General features: G+C 37.4%; 1 protein-coding gene across 2 annotated transcripts in view; it reads right to left on the bottom strand.

Moving 5' to 3' along the window:
* FAM184A (family with sequence similarity 184 member A) overlaps window positions 1-24,702 on the bottom strand; it is a 120,147-nt gene that overhangs the window by 34,938 nt on the left and 60,507 nt on the right. For both annotated transcript variants that reach the window (XM_065911419.1, XM_065911416.1), the window contains exons 6-9: window positions 21,449-21,571; window positions 10,524-10,685; window positions 8,758-8,879; window positions 7,829-7,979 (exon numbers count right to left, since the gene is read on the bottom strand). In XM_065911419.1, coding sequence (XP_065767491.1) covers window positions 7,829-7,979; window positions 8,758-8,879; window positions 10,524-10,685; window positions 21,449-21,571 — 558 coding nt within the window. The remainder of the gene's footprint in view (window positions 1-7,828; window positions 7,980-8,757; window positions 8,880-10,523; window positions 10,686-21,448; window positions 21,572-24,702) is intronic.

Raw genomic sequence — 24,702 nt, 5'->3', positions numbered from 1 at the left:
CACTAATCTTACACTGCATTCAAGTAAAATATGTTAAATCTTAATAAAATATTCCAAAATTAAGTACCTAACATATAACACTGTACTTTCTTAAATTATGGAAATTTTTCTCCAATATTATTTTTAAGTATACTAATATCTAGAGAAAAGCACCCAATAAACCTAAGATTAGAAGTGGGAATCACAACTTTAATAATTCTCCTGAAACAAAAAATAAAAAAAGTCATGAACAATTGTTTCATATTTAAACTAAATCAGTAATAACAGGTTTTTCAATGAAATTAAGGTGAAGAGAAGCTAATGTTAGATAATTTTAACACTTCTCAGAGGCTAGGTCTTTAATTTTATAATCATATATCTACTGAATGTTTTCAAATCCAAAGTATTGTAATTATTTTTATTATCTTGCCATAGGAAATGGAAATAAATGTATTTACTATTACAGTGCTATCCAGAAGTTCTTAATATTTTTCAGGTGTCTTCTGGGTCCTAGTACCTGTGAAGGCATAGACCGTTCTGCATTTCATCACAGTCCCACTGCAGCATTTTGCAAAACAGATATACACACACACACACTCAACACACATTAAAACTACTCTGGGGGCAGGTGGGAACTTCCTGGTAGTCCAGTGGTTAAGACTACACACTCCCAGTGTAGGTAAGGGTTCAGTCCTTGGTCAGGGAACTAAGATCCTGCATGCTGTGTTCAGTTCAGTTCAGTTGCTCATTTGTGTCCGACTCTTTGCAACCCCATGAACCACAGCACGCCAGGCCTCCCTGTCCATCACCAACTCCTGGAGTCCACCAAACCCATGGCCACTGAGCTGGTGATGCCATCCAATCATCTCATCCTCTGTCATCCCCTTCTCCTGCCCTCAATCTTTCCCAGCATCAGGGTCTTTTCAAATGAGTCAGCTCTTCGCATCAGGTGGCCAAAGTATTGGAGCTTCAGCTTCAACCTTCCAATGAATATTCAGGACTGATTTCCTTTAGCATGAACTTGTTTAATCTCCTAGCAGTCCAAGGGACTCTCAAGAGTCTTCCCCAACACCACAGTTCAAAAGCATCAATTCTTCAGTGCTCAGCTTTCTTCACCATCCAACTCTCACATCCACACATGACTACTGGAAAAACCATAGCCTTGACTAGACAGACCTTTGTTGGCAAAGTAGTCTCTGCTCTTTAATATGCTAACTTTCCTTCCAAGGAGTAAGAATCTTTTAATTTCATAGCTGTAGTCACCATCTGCAGTGATTTTGGAGCCCAGAAAAATAAAATCTGCCACTGTTTCCCCATCTATTTCCCATGAAGTGATGGGACCAGATGACATGATCTTAGTTTTCTGAATATTGAGCTTTAAGCCAACTTTTTCACTCTCCTCTTTCACTTTCATCAAGAGGCTCTAGTTCTTTACTTTATGCCATAACGGTGGTGTCATCTGCATGCTGAGTGGTACGGTCAAAAAAAAAATCTACAAAAAGCCTATAGCTAAAACTACCCAGTATTTTACCACATCTTTTTATAGCTAGGTATAGATATCACAGTTCCATCTCTTCGTTTTCTTTTCTCAGAGTCCAGGCTGAATCTCTGATGTTTCTTTCACATAGTTTCCTGCTCTCCTAATTTCTCAGGAGAAGATTCTGAACCTTCAAGCTTCACTTGTCTCCTGTCGCTGCTTGGGGCTTCTGTCGAGGTCATGGTCTAAGTTAGCTGAGAAGAGATGGTAACTCTGGGTCCTTTTCTATCCCCTCTACTTCAGTACCTGCTTGCAGCCATTCTTCCACTAAAAGGTAGTATTGTTATTCATTTAACATGGGCAGAAAACTGATGAAAATATAATCTTTTTTCAATAGAGAGAAGTACAATTTCTAAAGAGAGAATTTCTTTCTTCCTAACATAAAACTTAAGAGCCAGTAGAATGAGTACTTATAGAACCAAACTGATTCAAAATTTTGTGTTCCAAATAGTCTAGACCAGTGCTAACAAGGGTTATAATTGAGACCCACATGTGTCACTTTAATATTTTAATAGCCATATTAAAAAAAGTAAAATTATTTTTAGGCATATATTTAACCCAATATATCCCAAGCACTAGCATCTCAACATGTAACTAAAAAAAATAAAATCAATCTTCAACATGTAACTAAATAAAAAGTACTAGTGAGACATTCCATTTTTTTATATTAAATTTTCAAAACCCAGTATATATTTTACATTGACATCTCAAATTGGATGAAGCTCACTTCAAGTGCTCAGCAGTCATAGGTGGCCTGTTGCTACCATATTAGGCAACACTCATCTAGAAATCAGAAAGCATTCTGCAACAGCCTTAAACTGGCTTTTCTGTCACTCTTGATCAACAGCATTGATTTTGATGCTCCATTTCTTATTCATGTCATTGTTCTTTCCTACTGAGTGTGAAAAATGCCCAAGTATCCTGTGATTGTAGAATCAATAAGTCTAAAACCAAACTCACCACCTCATCCCCTTTCAGTGAAATAGTCTGTTGTGACCTTCCTGTCTCAGATGATCATCTTCTTTCCATTATCTTAGTTTCAAATCCTGGGCCAACTTTAACATGTCCTTCTCCTTTACCAAAGTATTCCATCAAATTTGTTCCTTTATGATTTCTCTTGTAATTCTCAGTGAAATAAACTTAATTCAGGTCCTATTGGGGTGGCATTATTTGCACTTCATATATTTGACAACCTCCTCTTTGGATGCCTGCCTCTGTTTTTCTTTATTCAGCAACACCTGAGAGCTGACTATAGGCAAGGCACATTTTAAGCTGCTGGGATGCAGCAGTGAACAACACAGGTAAAGACCCAGCACTCATGGAACTACATTCTAACAAGAAAGAGAATCAATATGATGCTATGTGGAAACAAATGTTTTGAAGAAACACAAAGCAGAATAAAAAGACAGAGTGACAAAGGGAGGCTATTTTTGGTGAAGTGGTCAAGGAAGATCTTTTTGAAGAATTAAGATCTGTGCATAGGGCTTCCCTGGAGGCTCAATGGTAAAGAAACAACAAGCCAATTCAAGAGACACGGGTTCGATCCCTGGTCCGGAAAGATCCCAAAAGCCATGGAGCAACTAAGACCATGAACCACAACTATAGAGCCTGTGCTCTAGAGCCTGGGAACTGTGACTACTGAGTCCATGTACCCTAGAGCTGAGCTCTGCAACAAGAGAAGCCACTGCAATGAGGAGCCTGTGCACTGCAACAAAGAGTAGCCCCCGCTCACTACAACTACAGAAAAGCCTGCCCAGCAATGAAGACCCAGCACAGACAAACAAATATTTTTTGGAAAAAAGATTTGAGCAGAGAATTGAACAAACTGAGGAACAAGCCATGTAGATCTGGGGAAGGTGGACTCCATAAGCATTGGAAGATGCAGAGGCCCTGAGATGGATTACGCTTGGTGCATGTGGTCCAGAAACTCCACTCCAAGCAATCCAGGATGGCTGTAAAAAACGAAGGGAGGCAGCGCAGCAGATGACGCTGGCCATGTAGACAGAGGCCAAACCATGAGGCTCCTGCAGACCACAGTGAGTGTGGAGTGCACTCTAAAAAGGTGATGGGAAGCCACTGGCGGATTTGAAGATTACAGTAACATCATCTAATTAATATTTTAAGAGTACCACTTTGGTTGGATGGAAAACAATTTGTAGGTAGGTAAGAGAAGAAGCAGGGAAACCAAACACAGGTTCCAGGTGCGGTACAGAAGGGTAGCGGAGGAAGAGGTAGGACATGAGCAGATCTGGATGCTCCTGGAAGGCAGAACAGCAGAAGATGCTGGTGGCTGGCTGCACAGCAGGTGAGAGAGGAGGCAGTCACTCGTACTGCTTAGATAGCTAGGCAGCAAGGAACGACAGTGTCTAGCAGGAGTGGTCTGGCTTAGGCTGAGGTGGTAGAGGGATGCATGATATGTATTCAAGGGCTCTGTTTCAGACACTGATTTAGATATTTATACTAAGATGTCTCCAGTTAGTCCTCACTTCAATATTAAGCTTTCTAAAATTAAAAAAAAAAAAAATTCAGCATGTTATTCACAAATCTTTGAGAGAATCTCATAGCTTATTGAGTAAATTTTGACCTCCTAAGACGAGAAGCCGGAGAAAGCAATGGCACCCCACTCCAGTACTCTTGCCTGGAAAATCCCATGGATGGAGGAGCCTGGTAGGCTGAAGTCCATGGGGTTGCTAAGAGTCAGACATGACTGAGTGACTTCACTTTCACTTTTCCTTTCATGCACTGGAGAAGGAACTGGCAACCCACTCCAGTGTTCTCGCCTGAAGAATCCCAGGGACGGGGGAGCCTGGTGGGCTGCCGTCTATGGGGTCGCACAGAGTCGGACACGACTGAAGCGACTTAGCAGCAGCATCAGCAAGATGAGAAGTCAATTCTTCACAATGACCTCTCTCCCCAACTGTCCTGTTATTTTTCTGTATTCCTTACAGTGTCTGGGAAATTTGAGTATATTCTATCTGATACATTGAGTATAAATGTCTGATAAATGAATAAAAATATTTGTGTTCCCCCTTTACCTTATTCAAAGGCCACACTAAAGCTGACCTCCTCAGTGAAATCTTACCCAACCACACTGGCTATTTGACTTTTCTCTAACTCAATACTCCTACCCAGCAGTATGCTGGTAAATCGTTTAACAGCTCTCTGAAAAATGAAGCCCTCACCTGTAGCGTTTGCTACACGGAGGATGTAAACACTCTCACCATGGATGACTGCAAGCCATGATGACCCTGACGACTCTGAATACGGAGTTGAGAAGGTCTGGGCGCGATCAGCTTGGTGAGCTGGCAGCACTCTGACACTACTGCTTCTACAGTACTCACGGTCCAGACCATTTACAAAGCCACTTACTGCAGAGTGGTTTTTACTGAGGCATCTGTACACGGGTCTTTCCCCTATTAGACTGATAATATGTGGAGGGTAAAAACTGTGACATATGCATTGCTACAACCAGCTAAATGACCTTGGGGCCTCAGAGTTCAAAATGGAGAGTCAGACCTAAGCTACAGAATTCCATAATTCTATGTCTGAATGATCCATGTGCCTCTCACATTTCTCAGGTCACTAATCTGAATAGGGGCGCTGGAATACAAAATCATACTTCCTTATTATTCCAAAATAAAATCTTCCTTGAAAAAGATGAAATAGAGAAATAAATGATGACAGTTTAGGCTCACAAATAGAAAATATGATCAATGAGGAATCTATATAATCATTTTTCAACTAAAGAAAAATAAGACTGTATTTCTTCTACTTTAAAGGAATTCAAATGTACACACCCATTAGCCTAGGAAGCAAAATTAGTTTTGGACTAAAGTATAATCATTGAATAGAAAAAAAAAAAACACAATGAAATAATAAAGGAAGACTAAAAGATATCAAGTTAGGCTCCGACTGGAGCATAGAATGAAAATAAAAGCTTCTGGAAATTTTCATAAAGTAAAAAACATTGAATTAAAGAAAAATAAAATTCTCATGCTTGTCTATGCCCATTTTTCTGATATGTAGGCCATGAGGGTGAGTTTAAACCCATGTGAAAGACAAATTCTTTTACTTCTTCTTTGCTCTAAGTGGGATGAAATACATGTAAGCTAAGGCACAAAAATTAGACTTGTGTTTAGCTTACTCAGAAATGATTAAAAAACAGGAAAATACAGATCCTCTGATACCTCTCATAGCAGATGCTTCTGCCTAAGCCCTGTTTCCTGTTCTATCCACCACTCTGTACTCCCTTAATTTCACAAAGCCCAAGCCAGGTCTGTCTTCCCCAAGTGTGGAGGGGTGCAGGCAGTGCTGGGGTGACAGAGTGAAACAGCCGTAGGAGGCAGGGTAGGGGAACTTTGAGGAGTAGGGATGAGTAGGAGTCAGGAAGCTGGAGAATGGCAGAGCAGGCGTCAGACAGAGACTCTAGGAAACCATCCAAAAGAATTAAGAGAACAAGACCCAAAGGGCCAGGAAGGGTCTTCTGTCCAAAACAAAGTTCCATTAAAAAGACTGCTGGTCCTGCTAGAATGTTTCCCATCTCATATATCTACAAAGACTGAAACCTCTAATATAACACTCATTTCCACTTTAATGTGAAATCCTTTGTTTAGTTTTCTCTTAACTTTCTCCAGGTAGACAGTCCTGAATGTAACAGCTATTTGCCAGCTTATCTACAGCAATGTGTGTGCCCTACATATTTTAGAAGTGGGAAAAAGGAAGATGTTGTAATTTTGGAAATGGTCTGATGGCCTGAAGCAGAACAGAACAGTTTCACCTTTGGAGCCATTTAATTCTTGCTTACCTTGATATTTATGGTTAATCTGCTTTGAAAATGGATTTAAAATTTTTTTCTGTAAAGTTTGCAAAAATTGCAGCCACATGTAACAAATTATGTTATAATACATAGAACTAGAACCAGATGCAAAACATTATATCCCCTTGGGAATGAACAATGTAGACTGAATGTCCAAAAAAAACCCGACAAGACAAGGATACCAAAATATCAGAGAGGCATGGAGGAAATCTGAGTAAATGAATAATGAATAAAATAACTTGATAGAAAACAGGTGGGCGAAGCAGTGTGCCCTCTTTACAGTGCCAAATCCAGCTAGAAAATGTTTAGCTCAATAGATCCTGATTGAAAAACAAGGCAGACTTTAAGGGATGTTTTTCATTTTTACTGTAAATTGGATTATGTGGTAAAATTAAACCTTCCTAAGCACAGAACATCACATCACTGGATAGAGTATTACCACTCTATCCAGTAAAACAAATCCTTCTAGATCCCTAAGGAGGGACGTAAAATAAGTATAGAGAAGGTAACTAATAAGGAATGCTAACATGGTGACCAACCTCTAGTGAGAGTTGTTTTCTTATTTTTGTGTGAGTTTCAAAGGTTTCAAATTTATTCACTAAAGCTCATAAATATTCCTGGAGGTATATATCTCCCTTTCCAGAGTAACAATGTAAGTTACTATGAAATACCAGTCACAAATGGGCAGGCTCAAAGTACTCTGGAAAGATACTGCATGTATGTACTTGTGTAATAAATAATCCTACAAAAAAGCCTATGCTGTTTATTTTGAAATTCATCGTGATCACAAATAGAAAGATAATAGTGAATTTCCGGCACTAAATTGCTGAGCTGCGGCTTGTCGAGTTCTGCACTTGCTTATCGACTGGTGACTCATGCAGTCAGTCCTATTTAATTATTAGCTTTGCAGGAGACTGTTAAGAATTCATAAATTTAGAAGTTGTGTAAATGAGTGAAAATGTGCAAATTCGCTTAATTATAGTTATAGATGCTCTGGAAATAAGCGAGCCTGACATAAGAAGATAGATTTAGAAAAACCACCACCTTTCATTTATGTCATTTTGAAGCATAACATGCAACTTCTTGCTGGTGAGAAAGAAGTAAATTGCTCACTTCTAGTAAGTGGTTTTAGGAAACTGGGATTACATTTAATAAATTTTACCCTCCATTGCCCAAATGGCATCTAATGGCTTGGAAAAAGATGCTATACTTTCAAACTAAAACTTTTCCATTTAGAATCTTTAATTTGTTCAGTTCAAATATTAAACCAAACAACTGTAAGTGCTTCTCAATATTTAGGACTGTAGATATAACATAATTATTAAGCACACTATTTCCTAAGTTTAAGAACACTTCCTTAATTTCATACAATCTAAAAAATTTTAGTCCTATAAAAAATAACAAAATACAGTGAATTAACACACAATGTTTTATACTTCTTTAGCTAGCAAATGTCAAGGAAAATGATCTTCCCTAATCCACAGACTATTAATTACCTGGTTTAAGAGATCTTCTACTTTCTTCTGCCATGAATCCCTAGCTGCATTTTTCTCTCGCTCTTTTAACTGCAAAAGTTGAGACATTGCTGACTTTTTATCCTCTTCATGTTGAAGTCTTAACTCTTCACGAAGTTTGGAACACTCTTGTCTAAAACAGAACAAATGTATTTAATTTGTAAAGAGAATATTTCCTCTCAATAACTACAGTATAGTTTTTTCGAAGGTTTTCTAAGCATTTAACTAAACTGCCTCAAAAGCCGGCTCAGAGGTGCTTATTTTATCAATAAGTTAAGGATCATAAGGTAAACTGGTAACTTATCAAGATCACTGATTAATCAAATTACTGAAGGTAGAATAAGTCTTATTCTAGAACAATAAGTCCTCTGACTTCAGATTAGTTCTCCACTTATAGTCAGGAGAAGGAAATGGCAACCCACTCCAGCATTCTTGCCTAGAGAATCCCATGGACAGAGGAGCCTGGCAGGCTACGGTCCATGGGGTCGCAAAGAGTGGGACACAACTGAGTGAATTCACTTCACTTCACTTATAGTCAAGGAAATGAAATAAAAAGTTATCTGTATTTAAGTAGAAAAACAGAACTCCAATTTCTCTGCATTTAACCATGGGAAAAATTAATTTAAAATGTTGCTACTATGGACTTCCCTGGTGGTTCAGTGGCTAAGACTCTGTGCTCCTGATACAGAGGGCCTGGGTTCGATCCCTGGTCAGGGAACTGGATCCCACATGCCACATCTAAGAGTTCACATGCTGCAACTAAGACCCAGCAAACCCAAATAAATAGATCTTTTTAAAAAAATGTTGCTACTACATCTTTAACAATGAGACAATGTAAGCCACTTAAATAGAAAACCATTTTTTTTTGCATATATGTACAGTAAGATGACATTAGAGAGTAAAGAATGTACCTAAGGTTTTCAGTCCATTTCATCTCTAAGTCATGGGCCATTTTGTCCACTTGTAGTTTCTCCTCTTCTTTCATGGCAGCCAGTGTTTCTTCATGCTGTCGCCTCTCTTGTTCTAACTTACTCTGAAGAATAAAAGCTATCAATAAAGACTAGTCTTCAAAGTCACTGCTGATTATTTCAAGTAAGGAGAGTGACTGCATTGTAAGTTTTAAATTCTTACAGCACAGTAATTGATAGCACTATCTATAACAATTATTTGCAATTTTCTGACAGTAAAATCATGGTACCCATTTTATCTTTTAAATGTCCTTGTGCAAGATATATTTTATTAAGAATCATACACTGACAAATTATTTTAAAAAGCTTAAACTCAGCATTAAATTAATACCTAAACTTTCGGTATCACAGGTATCTAATAATTCAATTATCTTCACCTGAACACACACTACATAGGCAAATATAGTATTAAAATTCATTCCCATTCAAATCAAAAGTATGCTATCTATTCAAAGCTTAGGCATTATAATTGTACCTCACTGACCTGATTAAAATAATCATAAGAAATTTAGGCTTCTATTTTTATCATGTAACTTCAAACTAATGGTCCATGGGTTTATGTTACTGTAATAGACTATGAAATATGTGACATCTCTGTAGAGTAGCATAAATCAAGTGGTTTTCTGGACATGATCTGGCTGGACAACACTGGCAACCGTTGATCCCTGCCAGCACTCTACCTACTCTCAGGGCACAACAGAAAAGGAAGAGATGCTGGTCCACCCTTCTCTTTTCACAGTGGCCCCTTTCTGGATTACCCAATTGCTGTGGCATTGTTGAGGAGCAAATCCAGATTAATGGGAAAGCAGTAAGTCAGTGCTGAAATTGTTCACCTGGCTAGTAAGCAGTAAATGGTGAAACCTGAATTTAGCCATCCTAGCCAACTGTTATTTTCCCTAAGTACTCTGCTTAGAGAAATTATTTTTTCCACCAAACACAATGTTGAATGGAATAGAATTACTTAAAGTAAGAAATCTCTAGCTACTGTCCTCCTAGTTGTATGGTTCATTTCTCTATCTTCCAAGGCAGTCTAAATATTTGCTTTGCTTCATAAGACTTGAAGGAGAAAGACAAACCTTTCCCAATATCTGGAGGTCACGGAGAATCACTTAGTTGCTATACATAAGAGTTCAAATTCTTACCAGTTAAGAGAACTGTGCATGCTGTTAATATTATGGGTTGAATATTGTGGGTTGAATTGTGTTTCCAAAAAGATATGTGGAAGTTCTAGCACCCCAGTTCCTCAGAATGTGATGTTATTTGGAAATAGGGTCAGTGAAGATACAATTAGGGAAGATGGAGTCAGGCTGGAGTCGGCTATGCCCTTCGTCCAACAGGTATCCTTACAAGATGTAAGGACACAGGAAGGATGCTCTGAGAATACAGAGAAGACTGAAGCTGTGCTGCCACCAGCCAAGGAACACCTGACTGCCAGGGGCTGGAAAAGGCAAGAAAGGATCCTCCCTTAGAGGTTTAAAAGGGAGAATGGCCCTGGTAACAACTTGATTTTGAACTTTGAATCTTCAGAACCATGACAGAATCAATTCATGTTGTTTTAGGCCACCATGTTTATAGTACTTAGCTCTGTCAACCTTAGGAAACGAATACACTATATATAATGTGATGTTTAAAATAAACTTTAAGCAAAGTAACTAAATCATACTTTTAACCTCGCTGATATTTAGATTATAGTAGAATAATGACATTACCTCAACATTTGATAGAGCATCCTTGGTCTCCTTCAGCCTCCCTTTAGTCAGATCAAGCTCATTCTGAAGTCTTTCCTGGGAATCTTGGAGACTGGCAATGAGTCCTTCGGCAGAGCCAAGACCTTGTTCGCTTTTGCTCACCATTTCCTGGAGGCGGCCAATCTGCAAGTAAATACAGTACTTTTAATACCTTCCAGTGCAATCGACTAGCAAACAGTCACATTTCTTAAAGTCTTTTCTTTAGATGTAATTTTACTGATGGATCTTTCTTGATGAATTTGGAAGAAGCACTCAATCATGACAGTGTTCATCTGTTGTTTTTAGAAAAGACCTTCATATTTGTGATTTCCCTTTGTCATGGCAACCATGTAAATAAATGGATACCTCAAGCTCCTGGGAATTCCTGGTTATATCATAAAATCAAAGACCTATAAAAAAGAATTGAAGTAAGACAAAGATTATGCCCAAGATTGAGGGGGAAGATATTTTTTTAAATACAAATATTTTAAAAATTGCTCTTTAAAGCGGAATCACGTATTTCATTTGAGCCTTGTTCTTCATCTATTTATAAAAGTGATAGATTTCGATCAATATTGATAAGCTGGTAATGCAGCTTAAATTAGGGTATGCTGTGATTTCTGTGTTTCCCAAAAAAAACTGTATCATGGAATTGTTGAGTTAAATTTATACACTCTTGAAATTAGCTAATAGACAATGTGTTAATTAAGCAGATCCATACCCACTGGTGATGAGAAATAAATGAAAATACTTTAAATTACTTCACAGGAAAACACTATGACAAAAACATCTCATTTTTATAAAACAGCCAAGCCTATCAAAACTCTACAGAAATGGCAACTGGTAATTTTTAAATAACACCTGAATATTTCTCAGTGTAAATACAGACATTACAAAGAAAACTGGAAATCCTTCAACCCCTCTCTAACCTCAAATTCCCTGTCCCCAACTTCCTGTCTCCTTTCCACGCAGATGTATGTAGATGCTCAGCAACTGTGGTGATGCGAGCACTTTATCTTGTTAGTATCTTTAAAGGAATGCCAACCTCATAAAATGAGCTGGGTGCTTTCAGTTTTTCTGGGCTTGGAAATATTTTCATAGCTAAGATTTACTTGCTTCTTGAAGATTTAGTACAAGTCATTCACTAAAATTCTCTGGATCTAGTGCCTCTTTAGTATATGTGGGACTATTTAGTTTCTTTCATGGCTATATAATTGGTTTGGCCAGGCTGTTTAACTTCTTTGAGTCATTTTAGAAATTTAAGACATCAGTTCTCCCTACATTTTAAAATTTACTAGCATATTTGTACATAATATTCATATATAGTGCTTTAAATTTTTTCTGTCACTGTATTTATGTTACATTTTCCTAACCTATATAGTTTGTTTCTTCTCTACTTTTTGTGTTGACCTGGCTTGCCATGAAAGTGTTTTGCAGCAGTGAATGAATGAATGTAAGAAAAGTGACTATTAACAGAGTTAAAGAGTACTGAACTTAGCAAAAAATATAGCTTCAAGTTCTGGGTCTGTCAATACAAAATAGCAGTAAAAATACCTACCTTACAGATTTATTATAGTAACTGAATTCTAGGATACGTGGAAAAAGATTTTTTAACTAGAAAGCAACATACAAATATTAGGTACCAATCAATGTGGAGAATAATTTTCTTCCACAATCCAGAAAGTTTTCAGATAAATAAGGGTTATATACACAGAAGGAATACATAAAGAAAAACTTGTAAATAACAGTATTCATGTAATTACACAAGGAACTAAAGAGTGTTCAAGAAATAAGACTCTAAAGACAATGAATATGTTTAAATAGAAAAAAACTTTAAACTTCTGTACAACTAAATAAGCAAACTTTCAAAGAACATTACTGATTAAAGTTTGTTTTCCAAATATAATAAAACTGGATATGTATGGAACATGTCTGCTGCCCTTCATTATCAGAACCTCCTTTTGTCACTGGGGGAATCTATCCTCCCTATGGGTCCATGAGGTCTCAGCAGAGCTTCAACGCAACTCAAGGACTGAAACGTTCACTAAAGCATAGACAAATAAGGTCATCTCATTCTGTTGACCATGGGGGCTGGTCAGGGGCAGGCACATGATTAAAGAGATCTCAGGGCTTTTAAAGGAGCTCCTAAAAAAGGTCACTTCCAGTTGCACATATACCTTGGGGGATGCGTGACTGAAGAACCAGCACACAAACAGAGCAAACCCAACTCAACAGAAAAAAGGAAACAGCTCCAGTGTTGACAGCTTCTGCCCTGAATGCGGTCGTGACTGATGCTAACGTTCTCCTGGGACTTTCTGGTCACATGACTCAAGGAATTGCCTTAGGCCAGTTTGAGTTGGGATTTCTGTCATGTGCAACAGAGATCAATACTCAGATTCTTCTTGTCAACTTGCACACTGAAGGAAATGCAGTAAGTAGAAGCCTCCTACCTGGGATATCTACCTACACTTACTCTTCTCTCTAATCCATTCTTCATGACACTCCAGAGTCAACTTATTATAATTACAAATATGAACACAAGTGTCAGCTCCTCCCCCATGCAACCATCCACATATTTGAACCCAGCATCTTCCAAATGCTTTCTGTTTCCTTCAGGATAACTTCTAAAATCTTTCAAGGGGCTTACAAGGCACCGCGGCGTAGCTCCTGCCTAACTCCCTGGTCTTGGTTTGGCAACACTCCGCCATGGCTTTCATATTCATTCGGAAGGAGAGAGGCGCTGTGGTTAAGAATTGAGTTCTGTGGAATTCTGGCTTTACCCGATTACTATGTGACTTGGGCAAGTCACATAACTTTTTGTGATTTAGTAACTAGTATTTACTGCATGGGATTATTTTGAGACTTAAGAGTATAAAGGAGAGAATATACCTGAAAAAATACCTGGGTCATAGTAAGAACTAAATAAATATTAGTACACTATAGTTACTTTTGTATTTCATCTATACTGGCATCCCTCCCAATTCCTAGAAACTTCTCATGACTCAGGGCCTTTGCAGGAGCTTTCCTCAATTTATTCTCGTAGCAAACTCCTGTTAATCACTTATCACCACTCTGTAATTTTTGCTGAACTTCTACTGTAAATTGTGTCAATAATCTTTAAGCATTTTCTTAGCTTCAATACACTGGGATGTATATCCTCCTCTTTGAGGCTTTTACACATGCTGCTAAATTCCTTTCCAAGAAAATCATGATTTTATATTCCCATCAGCAGCTTTTGGTGCTTATTTCTTTACACTTCCTTATCAATGCTGCATGGTCTCGTGTTTTTCCTAATCATTTTAATTTTATGGTAATGAAATGACATCTTACTGATTTCATTTCCAGTTTTCAAATTAGAGTGATATTAAAATTGTTTTCCATGTATTTGGCCCATTAAAAAAAAAACTAAAGTGCATTTTTCTTACTGCTTTGTAAACACTTTTCTGGTGTTTAAAGACTTAAATCTTGTTACTCATACAGTCTGCCAATCATTTATTCCACCCTCCCAGTTTTTCCTCTCTCATAGTTTTGTTGGTGGCTCCACAGTAAAGAATCCACCTGCAATGCAGGAGACGCAAGTTCAATCCCTGTATTGGGAAGATCCCCTGGAGAAGGAAACGGCAACCCACTCCAGTATTCTTGCCTGGGAAATCCCATGGACAGAGGAGCCTGGTGGGCTACAGTCCATAGCGTCGCAAAGAGTCGGACACGACTGAGCATGCACGCACAATTTGAAATACAGAAGTTTTAGTTTTAACTGTACAAATATTTTGTTTTTAATTCATGACATGGCCATGATATTTCAAAAGGCCTTCTCTGTCCTTTTATTTTTGTCCCTGGTATTTTCATATTTTATTTATATTCATGATTTAATGTTACATTTCAATGCTTAGCCCATCTGGGACTTTTTTGGTACCAGGTTGAAGAAGGACTCTAACTTTATTTTCCTCTTCTCTTCCACTGACATGTAGTCTTAAAAAAGTACTGTCATCCACTATGATTCAGTTTAAACCTATTAACTCTAGCTTCTATCCTACTGTTCTACTGACATTATAGAAAAGTCCTCAGAGCACTCTTGATTGAATGACCTTTTCAGGCCTCACAGTCTGACTCTAATCACTGGGTGACATTGTGAGGCACGTCCAACCCTCTTTAAGTATTTGCTTTCATAGTTTTCTAATATCCATTCATTCTTATTTTCGTGCTTTGATTTCTCCTTTTCAGTTTTGTTCCCTGGCTCTGTTAATTCAATATTGATACTGCTTTTGTTACCAGAAATCTCATCAGCTATCCTCGGAAGACCTCTTCTTAAATGGCTTCAAGAACTGCCTCATCTTTAGCTCCAAATGCACACGCTAAACTAAGTTCCAGCAGAGATGTCTTACAATCACCTCCAAGTTAGTATATCTAAACAACTCAATGTCTTGCCACTCAATGTGTTTTTTACCCCTGTAATTCCCATCTTGCAATAGTGGCATCATTAGCTGTCCCAAATACCTAAGCTAGACACCTGAGTCACTTTCTCCTACTCACTACACCAAACCCTACACATTTTATTTTAAAACTTTTAATTTTTTTAAATTTTATTGACATACAGTGGATTTCCAATAATATATTAGCTTCAGCTATACAAAATAGTGATTCGATAGTTTTATAGGTTGCACTCTAAAGTTATTACAAAAATAATGGCTATATTTCTCCATGCTATACAATATATCCTTATAAATTATTTATGTTATACATAGTAGATTGTACCTCCTAATCTCATACCCCTGTCTTGCCCCTGCCACCCCTCTCCCTACTGGTAACCACTAGTTTGTTCTCTATACCTGTGAGTTTGCTTCTGATTTCTTTTATACATTTGTTCATTTTCTTCTTTTAGATTTCACATGTAAGTGATAACTAAGAATATTTGTCTTTTTTCTATCTGATTTATTTTACTAAGCACAATCTTTGTGTCCATCCACATTGCTGCTCATGACAACATTTCATTCTTTTTTATTGCTAAGTAATAACTGAACTTTATATACACACACATATTCATCTGTTGATGGACACTTAGGCTGCTTCCATACAGTGGCTATTATAAACAATGCTGCTATAAGCACTGGAGTGCATGTATGTTTCTGAATTAATGCTTTTTATTTTCTTCGGATATTTACCCAAGAGTGGAACTGCTGAATCATGGTAGTTCTATTTTTACTTTTTTAATGAACCTCCATACTGTTCTCTACACTGACTGCACCAATTTCCATTTCCACCAGCAGTGTACAAGGATTCCCTTTTCTCTACATCCTGGCCAACATTTGTTATTTATAGACTTTTTGATAGTAACCATTCTGCCAGGTAAGAAGTGGTATCTCACTGTTTTTGATTAGCATTCTCTAATAATTAGCGATGTTGAGCATCATTTCGTGTGCCTGTTAGATCTTTTTCCAAAGAATACATGTGAAGGCTACCTAGGTCTTCTGCTCATTTTGGTTTTGTTTTTACCTATTTACTTACATTTTTTCTATATACACTCCAGTGTATTTTATTGTATGTTGTGTGTGTGCTCACTCAGTTCAGTCATGTCTGACTCTGCCACCCCAAGGACTGTAGCTCACCAGTCTCCTCTGTCCATGGGATTCTCCAGGCAAAAATACTGGAGTGGGTTGCTATCCCCTCTTCCAGGGCATCTTTCTGCCCCAAGGATTGAACCCATGTCTCCTACCATCTCCTGCACTGCAGGTGAGTTCTTTACCACTGAGCCACTCAGAAGCCCATTCTGCTCATTTTTTGACTGGGCTGTTTTTCTATACTGAGTTGTAAGAGCTGATTATATATTTTGGATATTAACCCCTTATCTGTCATATCATTTGCAAATATTTTCTCTCATTCAGTAAATTGTTTTTTTTCTTTTTGTCAACGGTTTTCTCTGCTGTGCAAAAGCTTTTAAGTTTAATTAGGTCCCATTTGTTTAAATTTGCTTTTATTTCTTTTACCTTAGGAGACAGATTCAAAAAACATGGCTACTAATTATGTCAAGTATTTACTGATCCATTAGTCAGGCAGCATAACAACTGTGACAGACCACTGTACAACAAACAAATCCAAATGATTTTCATTTTAACAAAATATTGAAAAAATATATATAGACTTCAAAAGTTTAATATTTTCAAAAGCTTAATAGAGTTTAATAGACTTCAAAAGCTTAAATATTTTTTTAGTGTATTTATTTATTTGCCTGAACCATGTCTTAGTTGTAGCCTGCAGGATCTTTAGTTGAGACAAACAGGATATCTTAGTTGTGGCAATGTGGGATTGAACCCAGGTCCCCTGCATTGGGAGTGAGGAGTCTTAGCCACTGGACTACCAGGAAAGTCCTGAAAATCAACAACTTAAATATTATAAGAAAAATTTTAAAAGACCATAATGGTCAGATTGATTGATGATTCAGCTTACAATTTTGCCTTTGGGGGTGATCCCAAAGTACCATTTCATAGGATTACATGGTTATCTTCCACCTGAGATTTTAAATTCACTAGCTTCCCTTAATATTCTATTATGATTCTGGAATTCATGAATTTATCATCTAAATACATAGTTGAACTATTTATGTTTTTAGGCTATTTCACTTGTAAGGGTATCAAGATCTATCAATTTACGAAAATAGGACGTTCTCCAATTTTTTCTAAAACAATCACTTTCAGTCTTTACAAACCACCCCCCTAACTCTTTCTTCCTGTCTTTCCATAAATGTTCCTCTTTTCCATCCAATAAAATAAGTGGGATAAAATCTTTATTTAAAAGGCAAAATTTTCTGACTTGGTATTTTTTAAAATGCAACTATAGGTGATTGGCAAGAAGCACATGTAAACATTAGGATACAGAAAAACAAAATTAGTAGATGAAAAAATATATATCAGTCAGCTTATACAGTATCAAATAACAAAGACTAAGCCAAAAAGAATGATTCCTTGTAGCTAAAGCAATTTTATATTTGTATGCATATAACAAAAGCCTCTAAATATACAAAGAAGAAAATGATGGAATGTAAGAAGAAATGAGCAAATCCATCATCATAGTATCAGTTTTTAGAAGCTGATAAATCAAGAAGATAAACGAAAAAGTATACAAAATATTTGAAGAAAACAGCTTAAAATTCTGCTTTAATGAACGGAAATATAGACTACATTGCATTAAACAAGTGGATGCACTCAGAATATTAAACTTCTTTCATATGCGAGGTTACTATGCTTACCTTAGAAATTTTCAAAAATTATTCTCATATGAACCACAATGTCATTAAGGTGAAAGGCATTTTGATCTCACACAGCTCTTCCAGAAAACAGAAAGGGCACAAGTCCTACTTCATTTTATAAGGCTAGTATAACTTTGACTCCAAAACCAGAAAAGGATGGTATAAAAAAGGAAAATCACAAAGCAATCTTACTCAAGTCTAGGCTTAAAAATCTAAGAATATAAAGAAATACTATGTTTTAAAAAACAGAACAGGAAATTAACATGTAATACAGTTTTATTAACTAAAGTACAGATTTTGTTTAAATTTCACGAAATTTTATGCATCATTTGTTTTCATACCTTATTTGAGATTTTGCATTGTATTTAGCTGCACTGAGCAGCTTCAGCTACATGCAATGAATCCTGATAAATTTTCTTTCATTGTTATTCTGTTACAAATATTTTCCTTGCTATGACTTCTTAGATATACCCATCACGTAAAAGTGGACATTTAATTTCCAGATACATGGGATTTTTAAAGTATCTTCAATATCAACTTCTCATTTTGATATTAATTTCTCATTTAAGTATTTTCTTCCCTGCAATCACTGTGTTTTTTGAGTCTTTTAACTTTATTGATACTTTCAATGGCTAAATCAAAGACCTCTCTTGATAAATGTCACATTGCATTTGAAAGTATGTGGATTATTTTCAGGTATCTTTTGATACTGATTTCTAACCTAAGTCCACAGTGATAAAAGAACACACTTTGTATTATTTCAATAGACTATGAAATATTTGTACCTTGTTCAATGTCCCTGGATATGCTTCAGTGTCTCCTGGTTTACAGTCTATGGGAACCTGAACAGAATTTGTATCCTGCTGTTGTATGTAATTATATAAATCTTAATTATGTTGAATTGTTTCTAGTGCTTTTCAGGTCTACTATATCCTTCTACTGTTCTATCTATTCATCCTATTATTTCTGAGAGTTTGATATTGAAACTCCAACTAAAAATATTAAATTTATCTACTTAAAATTAACTGTAATGTACAGTGAAGTAGTGAAAGTCACTCAGTCGTGTCAGACTCTTTGCAACCCCATGGACTATACAGTCCATGGAATTCTCCAGGCCAGAATACTGGGGTGGTAGTCTATCCCTTCTCCAGGGGATCTTCCCCAGCCATGGATCAAACCCAGGTCTCCTGCATTGCAGGCAGATTCTTTACCAGCTGAGCCACAAGGGAAGCCCAAGAATACTGGGGTGGGTAGCCTATCCCTTCTCCAAGGGATCTTCCCAACCCAGGAATTGAACTGGGGTCTCCTGCACTGCAGGCAGATTCTTTACTGACTGAGCTATCAGGGAAGCAAAAATCTTAATTTATCTATTTAAAAATAATTGTAATGTATAGTGGAACTATAAAGAAAATTAGAAATGCATAATCTGGCATGGATAACTAGGACTTCTTCTAGAACTTCAAGGTTGATTTAAAATTATAAAATTGATTAATGTAAGCTGCAGTCCATTGGGTCACAAAGAGTTGAACACAACTTAAGAATTGAACAACAACAAATAGAACTGCCATATGACCCAGCAATACCACTTCTGGGCATACACACCGAGGAAACCAGATCTGAAAGAGACACGTGCACCCCAATGTTCATCGCAGCATAAGAGCCAGGACATGGAAGCAACCTAGATGCCCATCAGCAGACGAATGGATAAGGAAGCTGTGGTACATATACACCATGGAATATTACTCAGCCATTAAAAAGAATTCATTTGAATCAGTTCTAATGAGATGGATGAAACTGGAGCCCATTATATAGAGTGAAGTAAGCCAGAAAGATAAAGAACATTACAGCATACTAACACATATATATGGAATTTAGAAAGATGGTAACGATAATCCTATATGCAAAACAGAAAAAGAGACACAGAAATACAGAACAGACTTTTGAACTCTGTGGGAGAAAGTGAGGGTGGGATGTTTCAAAAGAACAGCATGTATATTATCTATGGTGAAACGGACCACCAGCCCAGGTGGTATGCATGAGACGAGCGCTCGGGCCTGGTGCACTGGGAGGACCCAGAGGAATCGGGAGGAGAGGGAGGTTGGGAGGGGGGATCGGGATGGGGAATACATGTAACTCTATGGCTGATTCATGTCAGTGTATGACAAAACCCACTGAAATGTTGTGAAGTAATTAGCCTCCAACTAATAAAATAAACTTTAAAAAACAAAAAAAAAAACAAAGGTAGCACTTAAGTTAGACAGAAAGGAGTGAGATCCCAATAGATGCAGAAAAATCAACATCGATTTGTGAGGTTTTTTTAAATTAGGAAACGAGAATTACAAGAGAGATTTCTAAACCCGATAAAGAGCATTTACAAAATAAAACTTCAAAGAACCATCATAATTAACTGTGAAATATTGACATCCTTCATTTTAAGAGCTAGAAATAAAACAAGAAGGCTTGTTTTCTTTGGAGATCTTAGCCAGCAAAGTAAGGCAGGAAAGAAAATGCCCCAGGGTGAAGGGAAGGTAGATGCAGACGAGGATGAGTCAGGCATATTCTTGGGAAGCCGTTCTAAAATGGCACTACAATATTACCAGGGTGCTAAAACATAATTGAGAATGTATCCAGAAGGAAAATCAATTATGTATTTATCAGAACTCTTCTTAGTGAGGTAACAGTAAGGAGGTTGGAGGAATACTTAAACCACTTGGAATAAGGAGGAGAACTCCAGGGCACTTGCATGAGAAACACAGATGGTCACTAAACCACCTTTTAATGAGAGAAACCACAAGGATCACAGACCCTGAGAGAGGCGTGCAATGGGTGATCTAGAACAATCACAGACAGACTGAGCTAAAATCAGTAACAATCTAATTCTCCACTGTACCCTAAAGCCATGCGTGGTACCTCTCTCTGAATAAATGTTTAAAGATAATTAAAATAATACCAATTGCAAATCATTGACCTGCCTGGGCCACCCATGTTTTGGTGTGGTTTCTGTGAGTAGAAGAGTGATGACAAAGTAGGACATAAAAGCTGTTTGGAAAGATGAGGCTAGTGAGGTAAGAACAGCTGTCAAGACGAGATGCGTCAAGAACAAAGCTTGCTTTAGGAACACCAGTCTAGGAGCCCCATGAAGGATGAGCTGGAAGGGAAAGAAAAGAGGACTGTTCCAGCTGGGCTGATGGAGGACACCAGTGAATGAGGACCAAAGAGAAAAAGTGCTGGAACAAACAATATTATAGCCTTTCAACGGTCTTGACATTTATTTTATTCACAACTTTTTTGATTGCTAACACTTTATTACAGCCTACTCCTAATCTTTTCGTTTTCAGGCTAAACAATACTATTTTCATATAGAATTTAAAAGTTTAAAGATTTGGCATAGAGAATATGACGTCAATGTTTTGCAAAAGAGTAGAAAAAACCTCTCGTTTTCTTTCCTATAAGGGGATACTGTCCTCTGTTTTGCTTTCCCCCACAAAAGCACCTTGCTCCAAATTTAGTTGTGTTTTGTAGTAAATTTTTACCTTGTGAGATATAATCAATGTATTATGAAAAATTCAACATTAAAGAAAGTTGTTTATTATTTTTACTCTACATATGTTACCTTCCACTCAGGCTCATCTACTTACACAACGTTAGCAAATAAAGTACTTGCCTCTTGATTGGCTGAATCCAGTTTGTCTTCCAATTCTTCCTTCAGGTTTTCTAGCTCCTGTTGAAGCTGATCTTTATCCTCTTCCAGGTTTAGTTTTTCCTTTTTATGTTGTTCCTCCAATTCCTTACAAAAAGAAATTTTAAAAAATTAACAAAACTGCAAATATCGTATACGTCAAAGACTCCAAGAAAAAGATTATTCTGTTTTAAATTTTGATGCTTTGCTCTTCAAATTAGCACTATACTTAAATACTAATATCAGAGTTAACAATGAATCTAATTAATCCTATGGGCTTTGAGTCTATCATTCTAAATCACTTATGATGTAGCAATTAGTCATTTTTTAAAAATGGTAAGAATATCTGCCTAATCTAGATCAAGCTGAAGTCCAAAAAAAAAACAGAAATGTGTGCTATAAATGATAATCTTGTGAGATGAGAAAAATTCTAACCCCTGAGTTCATAATTATTTTATACTGACATAAAAATACAAAAACTAGTAACACTTCTGGAACTCAGCGGTCTAGCATTGGAATTTAGTCAAGGATTGACAAGTAAAAAATTAAAGTATCTAAAGAGCAATACTACTAACATTGATACTGAAGAAGACCAACTATTTGGCAGGCATACTACTCACTCCTTGGCATATAAAAGGAATAAGACATAGTACCTGCCCTTAATAAGCTCATTAAAGAATATATGATTAAAATGAGTTGTAATGGGGTTGAATGGGAAGCTAATAAGTTGTGGCTTGGTGTGAAACTTCTACAGAGAAAGTTTCCTAAGCATAGTTTGAAGGAGTGGACCGGTAAGAAAATGTGGTGAAGAGGGAGATACAACAGTCTAGGCAGAAGAAAACACATGTGCAACAACCATGGGGGGAGCAAAGAACGAGAACAAATCATATTAGAAGTACTTCTACAGTGTAAGGTGAGAAGACTAATATTAATAAACAGCATTCTGTGTTGGGAGTCCCCAAGACAAACCCCAGGCTGATGATTTAAGGGGATGTCTCTCAGGACTCACAGCTGTACTCACAGCTATGATGTATTATAGCAAAAGGATACAAGGACAATCAGCAAAGAAAAAGGGCACTGGTGGCGAAGTCTGCAGAAAACCAGACTCAAGCTTCCGAGTCCTCTCACACAGAACTCTCCAGCAAGCTGGGACAACGCGTGTGAAATGCTGTTTACTAGGAAAGCTCATCAGGGACCCAGAGCCGGGTTTCTTAGTGGGGGCTGGCCACACAGTACCCCCTTGATTAGTATGTTCCACAATTTCAGACGCCAAGAATGAGAGCACATGTTCAGCATAAACCATATTGTCTGGTTAACCAGTTTAGGCACAGTGAGCCGCTCTCAAAAGGAAATGGCGAGAATCCTCATGAAAATCAACTTCCAAACACCAGGCAATGGCCAAATTTGTACCACGTTTTCGAAGAATGGCACTTTCAGGGCTACTGCGTTCTCTCTTTTCTGCGTGGATTTTCTGTATATTCATACCCTTTTTGGTAACTAGGTCACGAGGGATGGTGAAGTCACTTTTAGCTAAGTGTTCTTTAAAAGATAAAAGGACGCTGGAGAAAGATTATTTGGAAGGAGGACGGGTTTAGCTTAGGCTCAGATATAAACTAGCTGGGCAAGAACTAGAAAGCTTTTAGGAAACTGTAAAGTGCTATTACATAAAACATGTAACAACTATCATTAATACACGCTGACACGAGGTGGTGGCTAAATGCCTTAGGGTTTGATATCTGAGACCTGAATTCAGGCCTGACTGACTCATCTTAGCTACATGTGCTTAAGCAAGAATTAACCCCTCTGGGTCTCCACCCCTCTTCAGTAAGATGGGTACAGAAATCAAACCAATAGCAGCATTGCAAGAACTAAATGAAAAAACAAGTGTAAAACACCACTGCAGTGTCAGGTAAACACGGTAAGAAATACTAACACTTATTTATCACTATATGCTCAGATGTCTATTGGTTCCTAACACTTTATCTCACTTAATCCTCAGGGATATTACAAGATGGATCTTATTAGGTTGGTACAAAAGTAACTGTGGTTTTGGACCGTGAATTTTAAATCATTATAACTAGGCTCAAACCCATCTTTGATTAATAAAAATAGGAACTATTACAATCAACACACTTTTTCCAACAAGAAACAATTTTGTTTATTCCTGTAGCATAAAAATCCATGCTTCAGAATTTGATGAACTCTTGGAAAGTATTTTCTGCCTCCTGCTGGTTATGGGAGCATTCTCTCTATAAAAAGTTGTTGAGATGCTTGAAGAAGTGGTAGTCAGTTGGTGAGAGGTCAGGGGAATTTGGCAGATGAGGCAAAACTTCATAGCCCAATTCATTCAACTTTTGAAGTGTTGGTTGTATGATGTGAGATTGGGCATTGTTGTGGAGAAGAATTGGGCCCTTTCTGTTGACCAATGCCAACTGTAGGCATTGCAGTTTTCGGTGCATCTCACTGACTTGCTTAGCATACTTCTCAGACATAAGGGCTTGCCAGGATTCAGAAAGCTATAACGGGTCAGAAGGGCAGCAGACCACCAAACAGTGACCATGACCTTTTTTGGTGCAAGTCTGGCTTTAGGAAGTGCTTTGGAACTTCTCTGTCCAACCACTGAGCTGGTCGATGCTGGCTGTCACATAAAATCCACTTTTCATCACACGTCACAATCCAATCAAGAAATGGTTCATTGTTGTTGCATAGAATAAGAGAAAACAACACATCAAAGCAATGATTTCTTTTGGTTTTTGGTCATCTCATGAGGCACCCACTTATCAAGATTTTTCACCTTTCCAATTTGCTTCAAATGCCAAATGATCACAGAATGGTCGACTTTGATTTCTTCAGCAACTTCTTGTAAGAAGATCAGCTTCACTAATCCTCTCAATCGGTCGTTGTCAACTTCTGATGGCCTGCCACTGTGATCCTCATCTTCAAGGCTCTCATCTTCTTTGCAAAACTTCTCAAACCACCACTGCACTGTACATTCATTAAAAGTTTCTGGGCCAAATGCGTTGCTGATGTTTCGAGTTGTCGCCACTGTTTTACGACCCATTTTGAACTCAAATAAGAAAATCGCTTGAATTTGCTTTCTGTCTATATCATTTCTATAGTCTAAAATAAACAGCAAGTAATAAATTACTCACAAAAAACAAAGCAAGAAATGCGCATTACAATGATGTAGAACATAACCACATTTATTTAAGAATGTATTCCAATATCAAATAGCAAAG

Source organism: Muntiacus reevesi, chromosome 19, assembly GCF_963930625.1.
Source record: "Muntiacus reevesi chromosome 19, mMunRee1.1, whole genome shotgun sequence".
Classification (NCBI taxonomy): Eukaryota; Metazoa; Chordata; class Mammalia; order Artiodactyla; family Cervidae; genus Muntiacus; species Muntiacus reevesi.
This window is presented reverse-complemented; position numbering and strand designations above follow the sequence as displayed.